The sequence below is a fragment of the Sturnus vulgaris genome, chromosome 1, assembly GCF_052056855.1.
Source record: "Sturnus vulgaris isolate bStuVul1 chromosome 1, bStuVul1.hap1, whole genome shotgun sequence".
NCBI lineage: Eukaryota > Metazoa > Chordata > Aves > Passeriformes > Sturnidae > Sturnus > Sturnus vulgaris.
Genome location: NC_142243.1, coordinates 3,057,068 through 3,078,527, shown reverse-complemented (window position 1 = coordinate 3,078,527; position 21,460 = coordinate 3,057,068). Strand labels below are relative to the sequence as shown.

Here is a 21,460-nt window from a genome sequence, read left to right as displayed (position 1 = left end):
GAAACTGGGGCTTGCTCTGTGGACACCAGCAGGCAATCCTCTCTGTGCACAGCAGCTCGGTGATGCATTTGGCCAGGCTGTGTAAAATGTTCCATTTCCTGCATCCTCCACAAAAGCATCAGCTCTGCCACATCCTCTAATGATAAGGTGGATCCTTTATCTCCCTCTCCAGAGCTTGCTTTAGCCCAGGCTTTTATTTAGCTTGTGCAATCTCTGGTGTCAATCACCGAGTTGGTTTCCCTGCTTCTTGTGCCTTCTGCTGCCAAAGGACTCTCAGGGAGTGTTAGGGGAGATCAAAATCTCTCAGTAATGAGGGTGAAATGTTTCTTTGTGGTGGCCAAGACCTGGGACAGAAGCTGCCTCTGCTGGGCAGTTTTATTTTAAGAACTGTGGTTGTAGCCATGGTGAGAACTGAGCTGAGCAGCTCTCTGCCCTGGCCACCTCCTGTGTCCTCCTTGGCTCTGCAGAGCCCCAAGGAGAAAGGAGGGAGAGGTGCCCTGTTCCCCCTGTGCCTTTGGCATGTGGTGTGCCCTGGAGCAGTTTTACAATGTTCCCAGTGTAAACAGCTCTGCTTTAATAATGCATGGTTTTCTACTCACCTGAACTCATTCCATCCCTGCCATCCCGAGTCTGGAGAAAGTCCTTGCTTGTAGTTTATTTCCACACCCTTTTTTTTAAATTTTATTTTATTTTATTTTTAATTTTTTTTTGTTCTTCATGAGCGCAGTCTTTCTCTTTTTCTGCCCAAATGCAAGCAAGATTATGATTTTTTTTTAATTATTTTTAAGAAAACTGTTTTATCTAAGCATTTTGTGAGTGGATAGTCCCCTGTCGATATGTAATAGTAATTGCACAGCTTATTTTTTCTGCTCCCAGTGGCTTTGATTGTGTGGAAATAAATGTTGAGTACTATGAAGCAATTAATCCTCAGCTCCCCTGGGAGTTGGGTAGGTAATTATTGCTATCTTTAGCTTACACAGTGAGGTGAGCATCAGGAACTGGATGATTTGCCCTTGCCCCAGAGATCAAGGACAAGATTTTAGCCTTCTTGTATCAGGTAGATCCTTTTAATTGAAACATCCCACTCCTGCTCTTCAGATGTTTCATGTTCTGCACTGACATATCCACCCCTGCTGCCCTCACACCTTTTTGTCGTTAAGCAGGTGGAGATTTCCAGGAGAACGTCACTGGAAAACTTTTGGGGACAGCTGGGGACAGAAAGAGAAGAAAGTCTGAGCTTTCAGCCCTGCTTGGTTGTGCTCAACTCACTTTAGATTTTCCCTACGGCCACTCTGGTTTTTCCACTCCACGCAGAATAAGGGCACTTAAACCACAGGAAAGCACCAATTGTTTGTGCTTCGTGTTGCAAATAATGAAGTCCTGTAGGTGGATGGAATGGTCCTGTTTGCAAAACACCACAGCCAGTGTTTGCCTGCCTCTAATCCCCAACGCAAATAATGCACAGGAATTTATTTTACAGCTTGTTTATGGGATGTGGTGCTGTTAGTGTATTCAAAGAAAGTCACACAGTGGAAAGCAGAACAGATGCATTGTGCTGGCTTTGGAGAGGAGGCTAAATGGGGAACATAACCCCAAGGGCACAGAACAGCAAATCCAGCCTTCAGCAAACTGCTGCATGAATCAGCCCTCAAATATTGTCCTTCTAGACACCACTGCTGCTAGTCTTTGTATTTCTGATTGCCAGAGGCACAGAGGAAAAAAACATAGCCAGGAAACAATGTGGCTGCTTTTATTTACCTCTGCCATTAGTGTCCACCAAAATTTCTTAAATTTGTATGACATTTCCCCAAGCAGTTCTCAGAGAGAGAAGGCATTTTGTGAAGGACAAATGTTAACTACCTGTGAGGAAGAGGAGTTAAATAATGGTAATGAAGAAAGGCAGGCACAGAGAAGAGGCACCAGCCCAAGACAGTGATCATTGAGGTAACTGTGCTGCTACTGATGTGAAGAGGAATTAGATCAAGGCTTTCTGGAATTGCTCACGACTGAAATTAGGCAAAAAATCACCTTCTAGGCTGCAATATCAATTTATTAGCTGAGAGCCTGTTCAACACCAAGCAGATGCCACCTTCCAGCTCCAAAGTTTAGGAAAGACTTTTGCAGGGAGGTGTTGGATGGAGTCACAGTGAGGAGAGCACCAAGCTCCCACCAGCAGGGAGAAATGGAAGCTGAAGTGCAGCAGCTCAAAACAGAATCATGCTTTGGGGGAAATACATCTTGGAGTGGTAATACCTGAGAATTCCCAGCTTGATACCTGGGAATTCTCCTCTTCCCACCCACCCAAGGCAAAAATGAGTGTTTAAACTATGACCAGCTCTAGGCCACACCATAAAACCACAGTGCACCAAGGTTTTGAATTCTTCAGGCTCACACTGTTGTTTTAAAGAAGATACACAGGGATAAGAAGATGGAAAAAAAAGATGCCAAAGGCACGGCACAGGCTCCAAGCATGGGGCTCCAGAGAGTTTTAGGCTTTTCAGTCTGCACTGACACAAACTGGAGAAGGGAATGGGATTTCACTGATACAGGCAGTGCAAGATTTGGGGGCATGGGATGAAATGAGCAGGAGGTGGAGTCAAATCAAACAAATATTCTCCCAACGTTGTGGAATTCACTGTCTGCCTTGTAAGAAATTATCAGATTTTTTTAGAGAATTATCTGAATCCAGTGAAGAATTGATGAGAAAAAACATGAGCTTGCCCCTCTTTTATCTTGCATCTGGCCTGGGCAAAGAGTAACACCAGGATGATGTCTGGAGGGAGGCAGAGGTCCCACAGCCTGGTGTTGTTTCAGTGAGGCACAGAAGGGTGGAGAAGGACCAAAGGGTTTATTTTACCTGTTATATTCATTGTAAATTCTAACTGAAAGTAGCCAAGCCTCTCATTAATGCTCATTTGCATATTAACTTCCACACCCCTAAGGATGCAAATGAAGACACAACATTCCTCACATGCAGACTGCAAACAACAAAACCCCACCTGAAACAAGTGATTGTTCCACCCCTTTGGCAAGGCCAAAAATTACAGGATAGAAGGAGTCTGGATAAGATTAAATATGAAGAAGAAAGAAAAAAAGAGAAGGGGAAAACAGCTCTGTTTGCTCAGGATCAGTCAGTGGATTATGTCCTCCTTCACTGAATGCAACCAGATTTATGGTGCTGAAAACAAACTATTTGTGAATCTGTGGAAGTTCTTGTTGAACAGGACCAGACTTGAGAGCTGAATTGGTTTTAATCAATAATTAAACCCAGCTGCACCCAGCCCTTCTGCTCCCTGAGGATCAGCAGGATCACAAGAGGATTCTTTTCTGCCAAATTTCCACACCCTCAACACAGCAAATCCACAGGACACTCAATGAGCTGGACCTCGATCCAGCACAGTCCACAGGGCAAAATGTGCTGCAGACTTTTCCTGTAAAATCACAAATCCCTCAGATTGACTCCCTGCTAAGAACACAAAAAGCAGCACCTGCCAATACCTTGCTCCTCTCCTCCTTCCCTCCCTCCCATATTTTTCCTTAACAGGCTACTTGAAAGCATTCAGGCTGCATTAATAAATTAAATAAGGATGCTCAGAGTGGCTGTAATTAGTGGGGGGATGCAGTGACCAGCTAATCAGCTCTGCCCCTGTCATTTTAGGATCCAAACTGAGCTTTATATAGCTTTGCTGGTTGTTCAAACCTCTGTACAACTAATTGAAGTAATTAACATCTTGTCCCTCTTTTTACACTGGCAATTACAGGCCACCATGAGGCCTATGATGAGAAACAAGGGAGAGGATTGTGATATTTCATACCAAATGTGAAAAAAAAAAATAAATAAAAGAGGGAAAAATATTTTCAATGCCATAAATTCACATGCCTTTCCATAAAAGTGGGGAAAAAGACACTAAACTGGTTTTTTCTCACCCTTTGCAGGTTATCTTGAAGAAGTAGATGGTTTAGTGATTTGCTAACAAGAACTAAAGACTGGAAATAACTTTAGATTTTTACCCATTAAGCCTTTTCCCTAAAAATAGCATCTTTCTTGGTTGTGTCAGTAAATTGAAGAGCCTGGAATTAGGGAGCTGTCTCCAGGGCCTCCCATGTATGAGGATTTTGTTTTCTTTCTTTGGCAGGTGGTTTACAAGACAACAAATCTGTCCATCTGTTGGAGTTTGAAAATCTAGCGGGCCTGGGGAGAAAGGAACAGTGAGGAGGATATAATGTTTCTTATTTTTACCTTTATTGATATGTCTTATTTGGCTTTTTACACTAAAGCAAGCTTAGACCTGAGGCTTGTCTTGAGTTGAAAAGTGCATTACCCTTAATATTAAATTAAATGCTGCCCAGTGTGCTGGAAAGGGGAAGGATTTCCACATTTTTATTAAATTGTCTTGACCTGTTCTTTCAAACTGAGAAATCCAGAAATTCCATGTTAGGGCCTATGGCATGGAATTGTTCTGCCTTTTTCTGGGGAAAATGTGCATACAATTCACTGAATTGGGCCGGGATTTTTGGCCCATTTAACCACTTCTTACCATGCACAGAGTTATTTTAGAGAAAGCCAAATGCTTCAATCAATCAATCAATCAATCAATCAATCAATCAATCATTTCTATCCCTTCCCAGCAGTGCTAGGTCACATTCCCAAAAGAGGAAAGGAAAGGAAAGGAAAGGAAAGGAAAGGAAAGGAAAGGAAAGGAAAGGAAAGGAAAGGAAAGGAAAGGAAAGGAAAGGAAAGGAAAGGAAAGGAAAGGAAAGGAAAGGAAAGGAAAGGAAAGGAAAGGAAAGGAAAGGAAAGGAAAGGAGTAAATAGGGAGAAATAGAGAATAAGGGAGAAATAGGAGAGAAAAAGTAAAAAGAGGATAGAAGACGGAAAGAAAAAGAAAGATGAAAAGGGAGAAAAAGTAAAATGGGAAGAGAGAGGAAAGGGGGAAATAGTGAAAAGGAAATGTGAGAAATAAGAGAGAAAGGGAGAAGAGAGGAGGAAGAGGGGAATAAGAAGAAATAGGAAATAAAAAGAAAGGAAAAAATGGAAAAATATAAAGGGAAAAATGGAAAGGAGGGAAGGAGATGAGAAGGAAAATAGGAAAGGAAGGGTAAGGAGGAAAAACAGGAGAAAGAAAAGGAGAAGAAAAAAAAAAAAAAAAAAAGGAGGAAGGGAAAATGAATAAAGGTCAAAAAAAGCCGAGTGAAAAGGAAGAAGGAGGAAGGGGGAAGAAGGAGCCGGGGCAGCGCCGTTCCCGCGGCTCCGGCCGTACCTGGGCCGGGCGGGGGCGGTGCCGGGGGCGGTGCCGGGGGCTCGGCGGAGCGGGCTCGGAGCCGCTGCCTCCTCCTCCTCCTCCCGCTCCTCCTCCTCCTCCTGCTGCTGTTGCTGTTGCTGCGTGCCGAGCCGTGCCGTGCCGTGCCGTGCCGAGCCGAGCCGAGCCGAGCCGAGCCGAGCCGAGCCGTGCCCGCTGGATGCGCCGGCAGCCGGGGCGGCGCGGGGCCCGCGGGCAGCTGGAGGATGCGGATGCGGGGCTCGGGCAGGATGCGGATGCGGGGCTCGGTGCTGCGGGTGGCGGTGCCGCTGCTCGGCTGCCTGCTGGCCACGGTGAGTGAGTGACTGAGTGACCGCCGGGACCGCGGGACGCCTCGGGAAAACTTCGGGAACTTTGGGAGCGCTGGCGGGCGAGGGCAGGTGGATCTGCTGCTTTCGCTATCCCTCGGTTAACCTGGGAAAAAGCGATCGCTCGGTTTGCTTTTCGATTCACGTGTGCGTCCCCTTCGCGAGCGAGAGGATCCCTTTGAGCCGCAGGAATTCCCTTCGGGATTTTAGCGTTTTGTTTCACAACCGGCTGTGGTTTCGCTGTCATTCAGGTTTGCTGGCTTTCGGTTTGCTTTGGTTCCTGTTTAGGAGCTCCTTGCAAGGCTCGCCCCAAAGCTGGGGATAACGGGATGAGGTTTCCCCGAGGGGACACGGGGGCTGGGCAGGGGGCTCTGGGCAGGGATCCATCCCCCTGCAGCTGCCCTCCAGAAGTTGGGCAGAGCGCTGCTCTCCAGCACTCCAGAGCCGGGAGCAGGGGATGTGTCCGAGCTGCCGTGTCCCTCCTGGCTGTGAATTCCTCCATCTGGGATCAGGGGATGTGTCCGGGCTGCCGTGTCCCTCTTTGGTGTGAGTTCCCCCATCCAGGAGCAGGGGATGTGTCCGGGATGCCGTGTCCCTCTTTGGTGTGAATTCCCCCATCCGGAAGCAGGGGATGTGTCCTGTCCGGGTGTCCGGGCTGCCGTGTCCCTCCTGGCTGTGATTCCCCCAGTGGGGTCCGGGATGGGGACGGTGCCGGGTGGCTCGGGGCAGGCTGAGCACAGGGGATTTGTTTCTGTGCACACACACACACACACACACACACACAGGGTCACACGTGCGAGCAGAGCTGATGCTCCGTGCCAGCAGCACAGGGCACGGCTCCTGCACGCTTATCTGAGCTCCCCGCTCCAGGGAGAGGTGTCCCTGCCCATGGCAGGAACTGGAACTGGAGGATCTTTAAGGTCCTTTCCAGCCCAGACCATTCTGCAGTTCTCTGACTTCTCCGAAGCTTTTGTTCTCGCAGTTCTTCCCTCGCAGTGTTTGATTTATAACGAGACTGGTTTTAAGTCAGCAGGCTGGCATTGGGGGGAGATTTGGTGCTGGCTGTGGCTGAGTTTTCCTCTCACTTGCAACCTTCTCCCAGAGCTGTTTTCTCTCTGGAAGGTGAGGTTGCCTCCTCGGCATCCTGTAGGGCTGGGTGAGGTTGCCCACCAGAGGTGGTTCTTGGTTACAAGTCACCTGTGTTTGCTCTGCTGGGCTGATGACAGTGGCTGTGGTCACAGAGCCGTCATAGAATTGTAGGATGGTTGGAAATAAATATCAGCTGATTCCAAAGCCCTGTGGACAGGACAGCTTTCAGTAGACCAGTTGCTCAGAGCATCATCCAACCTGGTATTAAAGCAGAGTCAGACCAACCAAGCTGAGACTCAAGAGAGTGGAAGTTAACCCAGATGTGTCAGTGCATCACTTGTCTCCATTTTCTTCTCCCCTTGTCCCACAAGAAGTGAAACAAATGGGTTTAATCGCAATATTTTGGCTGTCACCATGAGCCACCCACCCATCTGTGTTGCCGAGGACTTTCTTAGAGGATGAACAGGTTGGGTGGATTAAACTACTAAAAAAAAAAAAAATAAAAGACCAGGCAATCAGTTCTTGGAATTCTACAGAGCTTGCTGTAGGGAAGATCCAAAATAGCCCATGTGTCCAGGGCTGGTGCTGGGGAAAGGAGAAGGGGGCAGCGTTCTCATCAGCTGCTGGAGCTGCTCCAACTCTTGCTTCCACTGAAGCCCTTGGCAAAATTCCCATTTCTTTAAAGACTGTTGGCATGAGGAGCTCCTCTGGGGCCGGATCCTGCAGAGGGTGAGGTCACACAGCTGCTGAAGTTCACCCTGCCCGGGGTGGCAGGATCAGGCTGTGGGCTGATGCTCTTGGGTTGCCATCCATCAGCACAAACCCCTAAAGCTTTGGGGCAGCACAAGGCACAGGCTGGGTGCAATGCTGTAACTGCTTCCTTTCTAACCCTTTTTATTATTCTGTTGTTGTTAATGTTCCTGGGATCTGGTTCACGCTGGTGGGTTAAAAAGATTCACATGCTCCTTATCAGCACTGATCTGCAAGGTGACTAATACTGAACTGCCTCAGTGCTGGAGAAAATCCCTGGTTTGTTTCTCACCTTAAACCTGGGATTTGGTGCTGATTTTTAAAGCAAAATTAGCTTTGTAGTCATAACCTGGCTCTGGGACCTGTGGTGGCTCAGCAGAGCTTGGTTGGTTTGGGTTTCTTTTGTTTAATTTATCGTGATAATTTTTATTGGTACGTCCTTGGGGGAAAAAAAAAAAATTCTGAACAAGTGGCTGATCAACAAGTTCAGCGCCATAAAACTGTTGCAGCCATGTGGTTTCTAATTGCTGTTATAAACTTTCACCTCTCATCATGCACGCTGTGGAGAAAAGGGAATTGGGCAGTTCTCATTTGCTGCAGTTCATCAGGCCACCCTCACCAAAGTCCTGCCCTCCTGCCCGGGGCAGCTTTGAAAAGTTGGAATAAAAGTGTTAGTGTGGACGTGGTGTAAATGCACATTCCCTTTTAGATTCTTCTGTGTTGGTTTTAGGGGTGTAATTAAGATAATTTGGCCTGAAGAGCTACAAATTAGACGCTTATTTTTTTTTTTCCAGTGTGTGTCTAGAGCATGAGATGTGGATAATTTGAAGCAGTTGGTGGAATCCACGTGCCTTCAGACTTCCAGCTCCTTGAATTAGCCAAATCTGCCCAGCTGGTGCAATTTGTGCTTTTCTTCAGAGCTTTGCTCTGTTCCAGCCTTGAAGTAGGGTTGTGATGGAAAAGAATGAAACAACTCAGATCTGATTCTCCATCAGTCTGAGTGCAAATGTTGGAAATGTGAGCAGTGTGGAAAAAAATCAGTGAAATCTGAGCTCATGGGACAACCACTTCAGCTGTGTCTGCGTCTCTTTCCTCCTGTCATTGACTGAGAATCTGGGAAGTGAGATAAATAAATATACTTTTAAAAAAACAAGCACTGCATTTGGCCAAAAGACAAGGTGCACGCTGGAATCCTCCAGCTCAGTTCCTGCATCCAGCACAAAGACCCTTTAGCAATAACATGTGTTTAACAAAGGCCTTGCCACAAATCCTGAGTGTATCATTGGGTGTATGATTTATTCTATTAATGCTTGTATAAATGCATGACCGACTTTATTCAGGAGAACCAGTTGCCCAACCCTGTGTCTGGGTAGCTCTGAAAGCCTCTCTGCCTGTCTATAAAGCTGGAAGTTTTCAGAGAGGACACATAATCAGCAATAATAATATTGTGGGAGCTCTTATTTATGGCATAAAAAGGAAAAAATCTAAAATAGGGGCGGGGAAAACAGTATCTGAGGGGAAAAAGCATACTAGGGAAAATATTTAAAGCTGTTTCAAGCTGAGCTCTGAAAGCCTCTCTGCCTCTCTATGAAGCTGAAAGTTTTCAGAGAGGACACATAATCAGCAATAATAATATTTAGGAGCTCTTATTTAGGGCATTAAAAGGCAAAATTGTAAAATAGGAGTGGGGGAAACCGTATCTGAGGGGAAAAAAAAAACTTACTAAGGAAAATATTTAAAGCTGTTTCAAGCTGTGTTTTACTCCAGCTCAGCAGCAGGGGCATTCACAGCATCATTATCACATCCTCCCCGCAGCCCCGGGGTCTGTCTCCAGCAGGGAAACTCTGGACCAGCAGCCAGGAATTGTGATGGGCTGTAAAAGCAGACGAGTCCACCAGGGTGTTATTTAAAAAGCAGGATTTTTTTTTTTACCAGACACTCAGCGTCGGGAGGCAGGTGGGACCATGGACAGGGAAATCCACCTGGGTTGTGAATTTCGGGTGTGGAGGTACATTTGCCCCGTTTTTACAGCACTTTAAAGTTATTTTTTAAATATTTTTAAATTTTTCAACCCCTCGCTATTGTAGCAGCAGTGAGAGGTGTGAGAGCTAGAGGGCTGCTCCAGATAGAAATGCAAATTCAGGTGGGTTGCATTTTGTCCTGAGGGTGACAAAACATTTTGTTCTCGTTCTCAGTGCTCCACAGTGACTTTGTTGAGTGAGGTTTTTTTTGTCTCCTCACACTTGGCTTTCCAAGGAGGGATCGGGGCAGTCGGGGGATGCTCTGCACATTTGACAAGTGGAGAGTGAGTGAGTGAGTGAGTGGTGGGACCATGTCAGGAGGAGAGCTGTTTCAGCTGCAAGGCTGCCTTAGAAATGGCAAACGTGCAGAGTTTATATTCATGTTCAGGGGAGGAAAAAGGAAAAAAAAAAAAATAGAGAGCTTTTTGCCTTTACCAGATGGTCTCCAGCAGAAACAACTGGAGAGACTGATGGCTTGTCAAAATCAATCTTCCACATGATATGCTGATAGTCTGGGAGGAATGGGAATTTTCTGATGTTTGGGTTAGAATGTGGGCACAAATCTCTTGGAACAGAGGGAAGAGGGGCAGGACGGAGATCTCCCTGTTCAGCATCAGGTGTCCCATTTATTGCCAGCCTGGGGAAGGGCACCAGACACTGGAGATCGACAAGACTCGAGATTTGATGATCTTTATTTAAGTCAGACTTGAAGGAGATTTTTCACACCCTGAGTGGCTGAAATTCAGGAAAGGGCTCAGGTTATCTGTGCAGAATGAAAACTCTAAGGCAGGCTTTGGTGGGGAGCAGGATTCAGCTGGGTTTTAGAGCACAGGAGGTCACACCCTGCCCTCAGAGCAGGTCAGCACCAGCGTGGCAGTGTCACTTCTCTGCTGCAAATGGGGTCCCTGCTGCATCACCCTGCCTCAGGGGACATGGATTTGTGGTTTTCCAATGCCTGGGAAAGGCTGTGGGATTAAATATAGCCCCACTCCCTGCTCTCATCAGCTTTCTCTCTTCTGCGTTGGAAAGAAGAAGAAAGTCCCTTGCGAGAATCAAAATCTAGGAAATGCAGCCTAGAAAAAAATCTCAGGTCAGGGGCCAAAACCACAGACAAAATGAGCTGGAGGTGACTGGAGAGCCCAGAGCAGGAGGGGCTGGAGTTGTGCCCCAGCAGGATGGACAGACAGACAGACAGACAGAGTGGCCTGTGCCATGGCAGGGGTTTGTCCTCCTGTCCTGCCCTGGGCAGCCGGGCTGGTTCCCCTCTGCTGAGTGCAGCTGCTCCACTGCTCCCTCCCTTCCACACTCCTAGATGTTTTCCAGAAGTCACAAGCTCCCACAGCTTCAGCTGGGTGGGACCTCAGCCAGGAGGGGAGATGCTTTTTCCTCTGGAAATGAGATCTCAGAGGGCTGCAGTGGAAGAAAACCCAAACCTTGTGGTTTTTGGGAGGGCCAGGGATGAGATGCCAACCCTCAGACTGGCACCCAGGTCCTGTGCACGGCTGGAGAAGGTTGGTCCCCACCTGAGCAGCCTTTTTGTCACCATTCCCTTCTGCAGGACCCACAGCAGCCTTGGCTGGCTGCCTGAGAGCCCCAGGGATTTCTCTGGGCTGGTTCATCTCTCTGGGCACAGCCCTCACCTTCCCCATGGGATGGAAATGGGATGCAGGGAGAGTTCGTTCATTAGCACTCGGGAAGTGACTGGGGAAGGTTTGGAAGAGGAGATTTTTGAGGAGGGGATGAGCTCCCCAGAGCCATTGGATGCTCCTCTGTTCTAAAACCCATTTATTTGTTAAATGGGGCAATACCAGGCTGCTTCAGCACTGCTAGAAAGCCTAAAAGCTCCTGAAGATTAAAAAAAAACCAAAAAACCTGCAAACTTCCCTTCTGATGAGGACGTTAATACAACACAAATATTTTCCAGCCCAAAACTTCAGCTTTATTAGGAGCATCCCTTTGCCTGTAGCTTTGCCACAAATCTCTTTGAACCAGCTCACCCTCATGCATAAACCCTAACGAGGGGAAGAGCTATAATAGCAAAGCACTTATGTTTAATAATTGCCAATCTGCACAAATATAAATAGCCCCTGTGAACGAGGCCTGAGCCGCTGGGAGCGAGCAGGTGAGGTGAAGAGGAGCAAGCAGATGTGAGATTTCCTTGCCTCTGCTGTTTTTTTTTTTGTTTTTTGCTGTGGGTGCCAGGCTGATGAGGTGGCCCGAGGTCAGTGCAGCCCTGGCTGGAGGCTGCTGTGGGTGATTTGGAGCTGGTTGGTTTGAGAAGTGAATTTAGGGACGTTTTTGTGAGCGGGGATGTGTGCTGTGAGTTGCTCCAGGCTCGCATTAGTGCTGCTTTACTGGCACTTTATTGGGGCAGATCTTATCTCCAGCACTGACTGTATTATATATATATATATTTATATATCTATATATAGCATTTCCAGGATGTAAAAGCCTGTTCCTGTACAGGAATTTTAGAGACCCTGATGTATTCTAAATTAACACAGTCACTTTTTCAGTCAACTGCACCGGTGGATATTAGCAGCTCTAAATTCCTCCATTAGTCACATTAGGTGGATTTCTCCCCCCCAGGGCAGTCCCTAACTCTCCATTTCACTGTTTGCATTGCTGGGAGCTGGAGATTTACACTTCTGTAAATCTGTTTGGCATTTAAATTCCAGTGTTTGAGCAGAATTATGATTATTTTCTAATTCAGAACCAAACTTGGATTATTTTTTTTTTATATACTAATGAGTTTCACTAACTCATGATGTGGATGATGTGGTTTTGATAAACTCTCCTGGCTGTCATGGCTTGGCTCCATTGATTTGCATGGATTTAAAGTAGAGGTCAAAGGAATTGAATACAGAGATCCCAACTCTGTTTGCTGAGCCACCACCCCCATCCTGTTCTCTTTTCTTTTTAGCAGGGGTGTTCCTTCTCCTGTGTGATCTCCACAGTTTTTTTCATCCTCATCCCTGTCATTTTATCAAGAGGGACAGGAAAAAAAATCTATTTAAATACAATTCTTGTCTGGAGGGCAAAATATCAATACTTGGTGTCTCCTTTTGAAAGCTGAAATCTATTGGGTGTCTTTGAGGCTCCTGGATTCTGTGTTTAACAGATGTTTCCCTTAATGCCTGGTGATCTGGAACACCCCAACCAGCATGTGAGCAGTGTCCCCAGGGCCCTCACAAGTGTCACTGGCTGTCACAGATGCTCAGCCTGGGAGCTCCCTCACAGGTGGGATTCTCCTGGCAGATGAGGACACCCCGAGTTTGGCATTCCTGTGTGGGTGTCTGAGCTCCTGTGGGGTCAGCAGTGAAGGCAGGGTCAGTGATGCTGAGCACTTCAGACCACTGGAGGCACAGAAAAGTCTCCCCACATCGTCCCTGTGCTGACTGAAGCCCCAGCAGACAGTGGGGCTGGGAGGAAATGATCTTCAAGGTCCCTCTCAGCCCCAAACCATTGTAGGATTCTGGGACTCCTGTGATGCTGTGAGCACCAAAATTAAAGTTACCTCATTCTGCACTTTGCTGAACCCTCACAGACACAGTGGCACTTCAGTCCTTTGGCAGACACCTCTCTTTAGAGATCTTAAGCCTCCAACTGGTTTCTTGTGCTGTGTAAGAGTGAAAAAAAAACAAAAGAAATTTCCTCCATGCTTAGCTTTCCCTGCAGCCTGCTTTATTCCTTACCCAAGAACAGGTTTTATTTCATCTCTCCCAAGTGGCAGCTCAGACTTTGAGGAACACATCCCCTTGCCAGGCAGGAAGGAAATGAAATCAAATTAAATGCACTGGCTGTGATGACCACCATCCCCCCAAAAGAGGATCCATAACAGCTCTGCACATTTGCACCAAAATGAAAAGCAGCCTCAAGGCTGACCCTCAGCACTTTTATGCCTTTAGCTTGGAAATGGCCAGGATCCAAACCCTGCTGGGGATTACACCTCTGCCACCTTGATTTTGCCACAGCCACGTCCACCTCTCATTGTAAGTGAATGTGGTGATTTGGTGATTATTGTTGTATTTTCTACCCCATCCATTTGTCAGGGGAGAGGGGAACTTGTTCATCTTGCACATGGCTCTGTGGGACACATTCATTTATGTAATCGCCTCATTTTTTATTTTTTAAGTCACCTTTCACTGCCCTCTGGAGCTTCCTGAGTGGAGATTAAACTTATGCCTGGTTTCAAGTGACTAAAGCCACTTCATCCTGCTCGCCTCTGAGTGGCTGGGCTCAGTCCTGAGCTGTGCCTGGTATTTTTTGGCTGCTTTTTTTCCCCATGTAATTTGGGACAATTCAGCAAGGAATGATGTGGCTGCTTTGCTCCCCTTGCCATGTGCTGGGAGTTCTGTGATGGAGCTTTAGGATTCTCTCCCTGAAAGTTCATGGGGTTTTCCTGTTGCCCTGGGGTTATCCCAAAAGCAAAATGCAAAAGAGCCAACACTGAGTCAATTCACTTGTTTCCTCCCACATCTGCATCCATCTATTTGTTTTTTTTTATCATTTTCATCCTGCTTTTTAAGAATAATTAGGCTTTTCCAGCTGTTTTCACAATAGGAACAGGTTGTCTTTTGGCTTGACATCAACAGAGGCAGAGAAAAACGCTGCTGAGAGAGTTCCCAGCTTTCCAGGGCACCAAGAGAAGGCCAAGCACTACAGGAGGAATTTCTGATGTGCTCAAGTGTCCACTGCAAGGCTGAGTGCGTTTTTGGGAAGGGAATATGACATTAAATACATCTGCAGAGCCATGTGGGTCTCAGCCATGCCCTTAATTCCAGTGATCCCTCTCAAGGAAATTTTTCCACCCTTTCTGCTCTTCTCTCTGCTGCCTGACTCTCCTTGGACAGTTTGGTTTTTGCAGAGTTTCTCTGTGCAAAGTTTTTTTTCACCTGCTTTGTGGTTGGGGCACAGGAATTGTTCAAAAAGTTTTGTTTTCAGCAACATCTCCAGCAAAATAAAACTTTGTTCCTCCTTGCCCCTCTCTCTCCTCCCTTTCCAGGGAATTCACATAGCACAGGGTGTATCAAAGGTTTTTCTTTAGGCTTTTTGTGTGCAATGCAGATGAGGAAAAGTTTTATCAAGAGAAGTAACAGCTTATATTGGAACGACTGAAATAGATATTTATATATGTATATATATATATATTTATGCTTATAAAAAATGTGTGCTTTCAGGTATAGCAATGCTTCCTGAGGGATAAAAGAGGAAGAAAAGCTTAGTAGCCATTGCTGTGGATTTAGCCTGAAAGTATTTGGGATAGTATGAAATTAGAGTGCTGATTGTGGAGGGTGTCCTGTGGCAAAACCACTGCTCCCATCCTTCATGCCACAGACCTAGAGCCAAGCTCCCAAATCAACATTCATGGCTCTTCTGAGCATTAAACCTCTCAAACTCCGTGGATTTTATGTCATGCCACAGTTTCCTTCCCACCTGCTCACTATGCTGCTGCAGAGGTGATAACTCTTCACATCCCCACAAAGGGCTGGGGTCCCACCAGCTCCTCCCTGCCTGGGTGATTTCGTCTCTCTGCAGATGTTAATTGCTCTTTTTTCCTTTTTATTTCTGTAATTAACAAACTTGGCAGAACTCAGAACAATTTTTTCAGACCCACGAAATGCATAGCTGGAAGTTTCCTCGCTGTATTCCAGGGGTAAAGAGCCTTAAAAGCTTTTTTCTGCCTCTAGCTGTGCTAGTCAGTCTAACAAAAAAACCCCATGTGTCATATATCAGCAGCCAGTCCTGGCTAAAAGAGCACTTAATAAAACTCTGGTTTGAGATTTGCTTTTAGAGATCCATTCATCTTGGTCCCTTCTTCTTTTGGAGATGGTTCATTGGTGTCTGCCAGAGGCTGAAGGTGCTCTGGAAGTGTGTTCTGCACTGTAATTAAATTTATACACCATGAGGAAGGGACTCCTGGTGTTGGTGTGAGTATTTGTGCCTTCCACCTCAGCTGTTGTTTTCATTTGGGTCTCACAAATTTGGGGATATAAGGCAGGAACAACTTTTCTGTCTCCTTCAATTGTCTGCCAACACAGGGCTCCCATTTTAACCATACAGTTAATTACTTTAATTTTCTTAAAATCCACCTTTTTGCTGTGCTGCTTTCACTGGAAAGCTGTTCCCAGAGCCTGGTGTTAGCCAAGCCCTGATGGCTTTGTAGACAGAAAAGGAAATTAGAGCTGGAGCTCACTGCCTTGGGTCTACTTGACCTGAGCCTCAGAAATGCCTTAAGGGATCAAGAAAATATCTGGAAATGTTTTTTAAACCCAGCTATAAAGCTGAAGCTTTGGTTGTCTGTGCAAATTTGTTTGCTGGGTATTGTTGTTACAGGGAGGTGAAACAAAGGCAGGATTTATTGAGGGGACATCTTGCAAAAACGTTCAGTTGAGTTGTGGAAGAAGAGGAAAGCAAAGGCTGAGGAAAGGTTTTGTGCTCCTGAAGGGAAGGCTCTTGCAACTCAACAGCACTGCCCCTGTTCTTTGGAAATTGAGATAGGAAAAGATCCATGGGGCTGTTCAGGCTGTGGGAGAGCTCAGGGTCTGGCCAGCACCTCTGATCCCAGCATGGAATTGTCTGGGGAAGAGGATGGAGGCTGTAGGGAACCATGGGCAGGAGTCCTGAACCCCAGCTGCAGAGGGGTTGGGAAGCACAGCCTTTGGGACATCCACTGTGGAATGATCACAAATCTGAGCTCAGTCCCCCTGGCTCTGCTGATCCCACCTGGATCACCTGTGCCCAGGAGCTTCCCAGAGCTCCAGCACTCCCAGGGCTGTTCCCTGTGCTGGGAATGCTGAGCAGCCCAGTGCACTTCTCTCTCCTGTACTGCCTTTTTCCGTGGACTTTTTTATCTCTGCAAATTGCTCTAATTGTGTAACCCCCTCCATTCCTCTCTGCTGCAGATCTGACAGGATTTGTGAAGCTCTCATCATCACCATCATCATCCTCATCAAACAGCAGCTGTGTCTTTGAGTCTTGCTTCCTTCCCCTCTGTGGGACTGCTGAGGAGTCAAATCTCTCTTTCCAGAAAGGGAGTTTAAATGCTTGGCAGGTTGATGCCCCTCTCCTTTATAATGATTTCTTGCGTGTGCCAGTTCACCACTCAAACTTCCTGGGCTGTCAGCTCTGAAAACAAGTATTAAATATATATTGCAGCCCTGGGAGGAGAGCCCAACCAGTCAGAGAGCAATGGACCTAAAAATAAATGCTGATTTCCCTTGCAGAGTAGCCTGGGGAAAAGTACAGGCAAGGAACAGCATCCACTGGGGCAACCAGCAGGAGAAGGAGATGAACCAATAAATTCAGCTACAGATGGAGAGTTCAGGGTAAAGCTGGGAAGCTCAGCTCAGTTCCAGACTCTGAAAATGAACTTTCTGCTGGGGGTGGTCTTGTGGCTGAATGCCTAAAACCCAACCTGGAAATGAGACTTATTTTTGCCTTGTTTCTTTTCATTTTTTTTCTGCCTACATCCTGAAGGCATTGTAATTAATGTTTGGCTAGATTAGCATTGCTAATTGATGTCATGGGAATGATGTGCTTACCCCCTATACACGTGGACTCGTGATGACATCAGGGAATGGCAATTTTTATTTTTTTTTTGCATGGAAGTGTTTGGAAAAATTTCTTCTCCGAACGTGTTGTCAAGCTTTGGAATAGACTGCTCCTGCTGGTGATGGAATCCCTCTCCCTGATTGTGTTCAAAAATGTGTGAAGGTGGTGCCTGGGGACATGGTTTAGTGGTGCAGTGCTGGCTTTTTTGAGTGGACTCAGTGATCTCAGAGGCTTTTCCCAACTTTAAGGATTTTGTGATTCTAAGGTAAAGGGCCAGTGCTGGTGCAGGAGTGTTGTACACTCAATGGAATTGGATTTAGTGTGGGGAGGTTTGCAGCAGGGAGGGAGTGAGATGTGATCCTGTTCCCAGTGCTGGGCTCACCCTCCTGCTCTCCTGTCAGGAAAATCTGACCAAGGTAGAACCACCTTGAGCAGGAGCAAAGCATTAGTGCAGCTATGGATCTACCTGGCAGTGCAGGAATGGGGGCTTGGGGAAGCTTGGAGCTGTGTCTGTGCTTGACTTTCAGGCAGGTGACAATAGGAGATGGGAACAGGTCATCCTGGAAAGAGGAACATTTCCTGTGGTTTAGAAATTAAAATCCAGTGTAGAAATCCAGTGTGGATGGTTGAGAGGGGAGCAGGATCTCTCAAGGGGTCTGTGTAGTCATCACAGAGTCATGGAATGGTTTGGCTTGGAAAGGATCTTAGAATCATCCCATTCCACCCCTGCCATGGCAGGGACACCTTCCAGTGTCCCAGGCTGCTCCAAGCCCTGTCCAGCCTGGCCTAGGACACTGCCAGGTCTAAGGGGCATGCACAGCTTCTCTGGGAACCTGTGCCAGTGTTTCACCATTCTCACAGTGGAGAATTTCTTCTTGACATCTAAAAAATCTCTCCTCTTCGTTTAGAGCCATTCCCTTGTCTTATATCTCTCTGTCCATGTAAAAAATTGTTTTCCCTCTTTTTTAGAACTCTCCTTTAAGTACTGGGAGAGTTCAATGGTGTCTCCTCAGAGTCCAGTCCCACCAGTGATGTGGTTTTGCCAGATCCCTTGTAGAAGGCTCTCACTGATGATTCCTCTTTTGACAATCTTCCTCTAGGCTCATTATTATGGAATTTGTGCATGTGTGGACACGCTGGGGATGTGTCTGTGTGGCAGAAGCTCAAAGCCAACTGGAGAGCTTTGCTCTATGTGTGCAGGGCTCACTGCCCTCTCCCAACATCACCCCTTGTTTTGGGGGATCCATCCACAGCAGCCTCAGGCCTTCCTGTGCCAGCCAAGTGTCCTGGGGATCATGGCCATGAAGAAAGGAGTGTTTGTCAGGGAGCAGAGCCAGGGAATGGTTTCCACCAGGACTGTGCTCAGTGGTCACTCAGGGTTGGGTGACAGCCCCAGCATGGTGTTTCACCCAGCAGATGTGGTCTGTTTCCTGTTGAATAATTGGAATGGAGAGGAGCATGAATATTTCTGATTGTCCTTGTACAAGCAATAGAGGATCTCATCCAGACTCTTCACACCGTGCTGAAATAACAACAGCAAAATTAAAACTTGTGCTTCACACCAGGAAAGATGCAGTGACCACCTCCAGCCCCACATGCACAGGGACATGAGCTGCTTACAAGGGGCAGGAGGGAGAGAAACCTAAAATTGAATTTGTACCCTAACAGTGAGGTCTGCAGTGGGGAGCCCATTAAAGTTCTGCAGAGCTCACCAGTGAGTGACTGGAGCTGCCTTCTGAGACTGGGGCATGTGGCCACTGGGAAATGAGATTTAATTCATCTTAAGGCTTTAAGATATAAAGATATAAAGTGGTCTCTTCACATTAGACCTTGCTGACTCTTTGTCTTCTAAAGGAACTTTCCCTTAACAAAAACTCTAACCTTTCACTTCATCTCAGCAAGGTGGATTATTTTGTGAAGTTGAGAGGGGGTAAAGGGATTTTTCCTTGGAGATTTTCATTCTTAGTCAATGAGGAAAAAAAAACAGAATAGTCTTTCCTCCTTTTCTTCCCATCAAAAAACTGGATATATTCAGAAGTTCTAAGTTATTCTTTCTTAACAGAAGAGTGAATAAATGAAGAAAAAACCCTTGTTTTTAAACTTCCTTTTCAGGCCAGAAAATGGTCAGGTTGTGCCACATCTTTAATTGACAACAGAACCATTTTTGGGAAGGAGGGAAATGCCACTTTGCTGATTCTCAGGCTGTCAGTCTGACCCGCTCAGAGAAGGGATCACGACCTGTACCACGGATGAGATGGTGGAAGAGTTTCACTTTTGAAAGTTCTGTCACAGCTATCAGTTTCAAATCTATTCAGCCTTGGGGTCTGTAGTTCTCTAACTCCCTTCAACAGCAGCAGACTTTGTTGGGGAAGAACTTTTTCAGGCTTAGAAATGTAATATTGGGCTAAGTCTGGAGTCTAGAAGTATTTAAGAATCTAAGAATTCTTAAATTCTGCTGGGATCAGGTGTCTCCTGCAGGGTTTATCAGTGGGCCATGTTTCCCTGCAGAATGGTGGCATTTAAGTGGTGTGATGGAAAGCAGCACTCCTGGGTGTCAGGAGGGAGAGAGCAGGAGGAGTGCAAGAGAAAAGCTGCATTTTCTTCATTATGTGGGGGACACACGAAGAGCAACACTTGTGTTCTTGGCTTTGACCTGCAGATGGTTAATTCAGCCTAAATCAGCACCTTGTGGCTGAAATCATTTTACTGGAGCTGAAAATCGTGTCTTTCCTGATGGAAGTGGCATCTGATCTCCTCTGTGTCTGTAAGGACAGAGTTCCTGTGGCAGTGCTATTTCAAGGGAATTCCCAAAGGATCACTGCAAACAGCACGAGTCTAAGAACTCATCTCCAGCATCTCCCCCAGCATCCCTTCCCCTCACAGGGGCTGGCAAAGAACACGGGGAGATAAAAGCCCTCAGGAATTTGGCCACAAATTCATTGGCCCTTGGAATTTAACTCCTGGCTGTGCTTGGGAAAATCCTGCCCTGCAGCCACCACCACCCTGGCCAGGATAAATCAGCTTAGGTTGCTGACGTGAGGGTCCCACTGTGGGATTAATGCTCCTGGAAGTTGTGACAGGAACAACCCAGGGAGGCTGAAAGCCACGTGTGGCACAGGCAGCACATCCCAGTGACCCCAGGGATGTGGGGTGCTCCTCAGGGGACACCTCGAGGGGGTGTGACCCACCCCTGTCCTTACCCTGAGCTGGGAATTTTGTGGTCCCCATCTGGAAAAGCAAGAGGAGTGGGTGATGATGCTTGGGAAGAAAATGCTCCTTAACCACTGGAGTGGGGGAAATCTGCCAGGAATGGGTCCAGCCTTTGGCCTGACAGCCCTGCCAGGACAGTGAGAAACATTTCAATTGTCTACGAATATAAAAACACAGCCAAGGAGATGAAATTAAATGTATGGAGGTTCTTAGCATAGGAAATTCCCAGGATTCAGCAAACTGAACTGCAGCAGATTCAGGGAACGAGCTTTTGTCTCAACTTTTACAGACGCTCTGTGTGTCCTACGTGGCTTTTTGTGATCCATAAATGGGGTGAGGAGAGCTCAGGTGGGGCAGTCTGCAAAGGGTTACACAGGGTTTGGCACAGGGGTTTGGGGAATGGGGAATGGGATGCCAGAGTTTGCCACGCTCCCTCTGTAATCAGTTAAGTGCTCTCACTCTGATAAGTAAAGTATGATTTTAATTAAAAAGCCATTCCAGCTGGATTTAATTCTTATGCCATTGAAGAGGCAAATTGCTTTGTGTATAAGGAGAAAAAAAGTGTGATTGTCATGTTCCAAAGAGTTTTAATCCACAGTGGCTTGGATCCTAGGTCAGGGATAATTTCTCTGCTTCTCAGAAGTAATGTGATTTTTTTTTTCTCTCTCTCATCTTTAAGACATCCCTGCTCTGACTCCATGTGTTAAGGAGTTCATTGTGCCCCTCCAGGGGGATGCTGCACTCAGGGGAGCCAACTTTGATTTTTTTTTTTGCTTTTAAATGAAGGCTTTTCAGAGAAGATCTGCACATTTTGCTGTACTTTGATGCTGAGGAAAGCAGTTCCCTCTATTTCATATGCTGTGTTTAATTTTGTGGAGCAAAGCCTGGAGCTGGTGCTCCACTGAATCTAAGGGGTTTCTGGCCCTACTTGGTGGAAAGTGTGTATTAACCTAGCAGAAAATAAAGATGTTATTTTGCTCTTTATACTACTCGGTCTTATGTGGTCCAGGTTTAGCTGTGGCTTGAGTTGCTGTCAAAATCCTCCAGAAACAACTGTCTGATATCAGCTTGTGTCACCAGGGAGATGAATGACACAAATCTCCCCCAAAGCTGATACACAGAAAAGAGCAGAAATACAGCAAGGTGATGGCTATCAACTCAATCCAGAACTCTGAAAGGTCTTGCAGATAAAAAAATAAAATTATTCACTTATTTTGTTAATCCACCC

General features: G+C 46.5%; 1 protein-coding gene across 1 annotated transcript in view; it reads left to right on the top strand.

The window, feature by feature from the left end:
- Positions 1 to 5,438: 5,438 nt before the first annotated feature.
- The window catches only part of VIPR1 (vasoactive intestinal peptide receptor 1), a 97,295-nt gene continuing 81,273 nt past the window's right edge, over positions 5,439 to 21,460 (top strand). Inside the window, exon 1 of the mRNA XM_014873698.2 lies at positions 5,439 to 5,593. Within this exon, the coding sequence (XP_014729184.2) occupies positions 5,507 to 5,593 (87 nt within the window). The 5' untranslated portion in view covers positions 5,439 to 5,506. The remainder of the gene's footprint in view (positions 5,594 to 21,460) is intronic.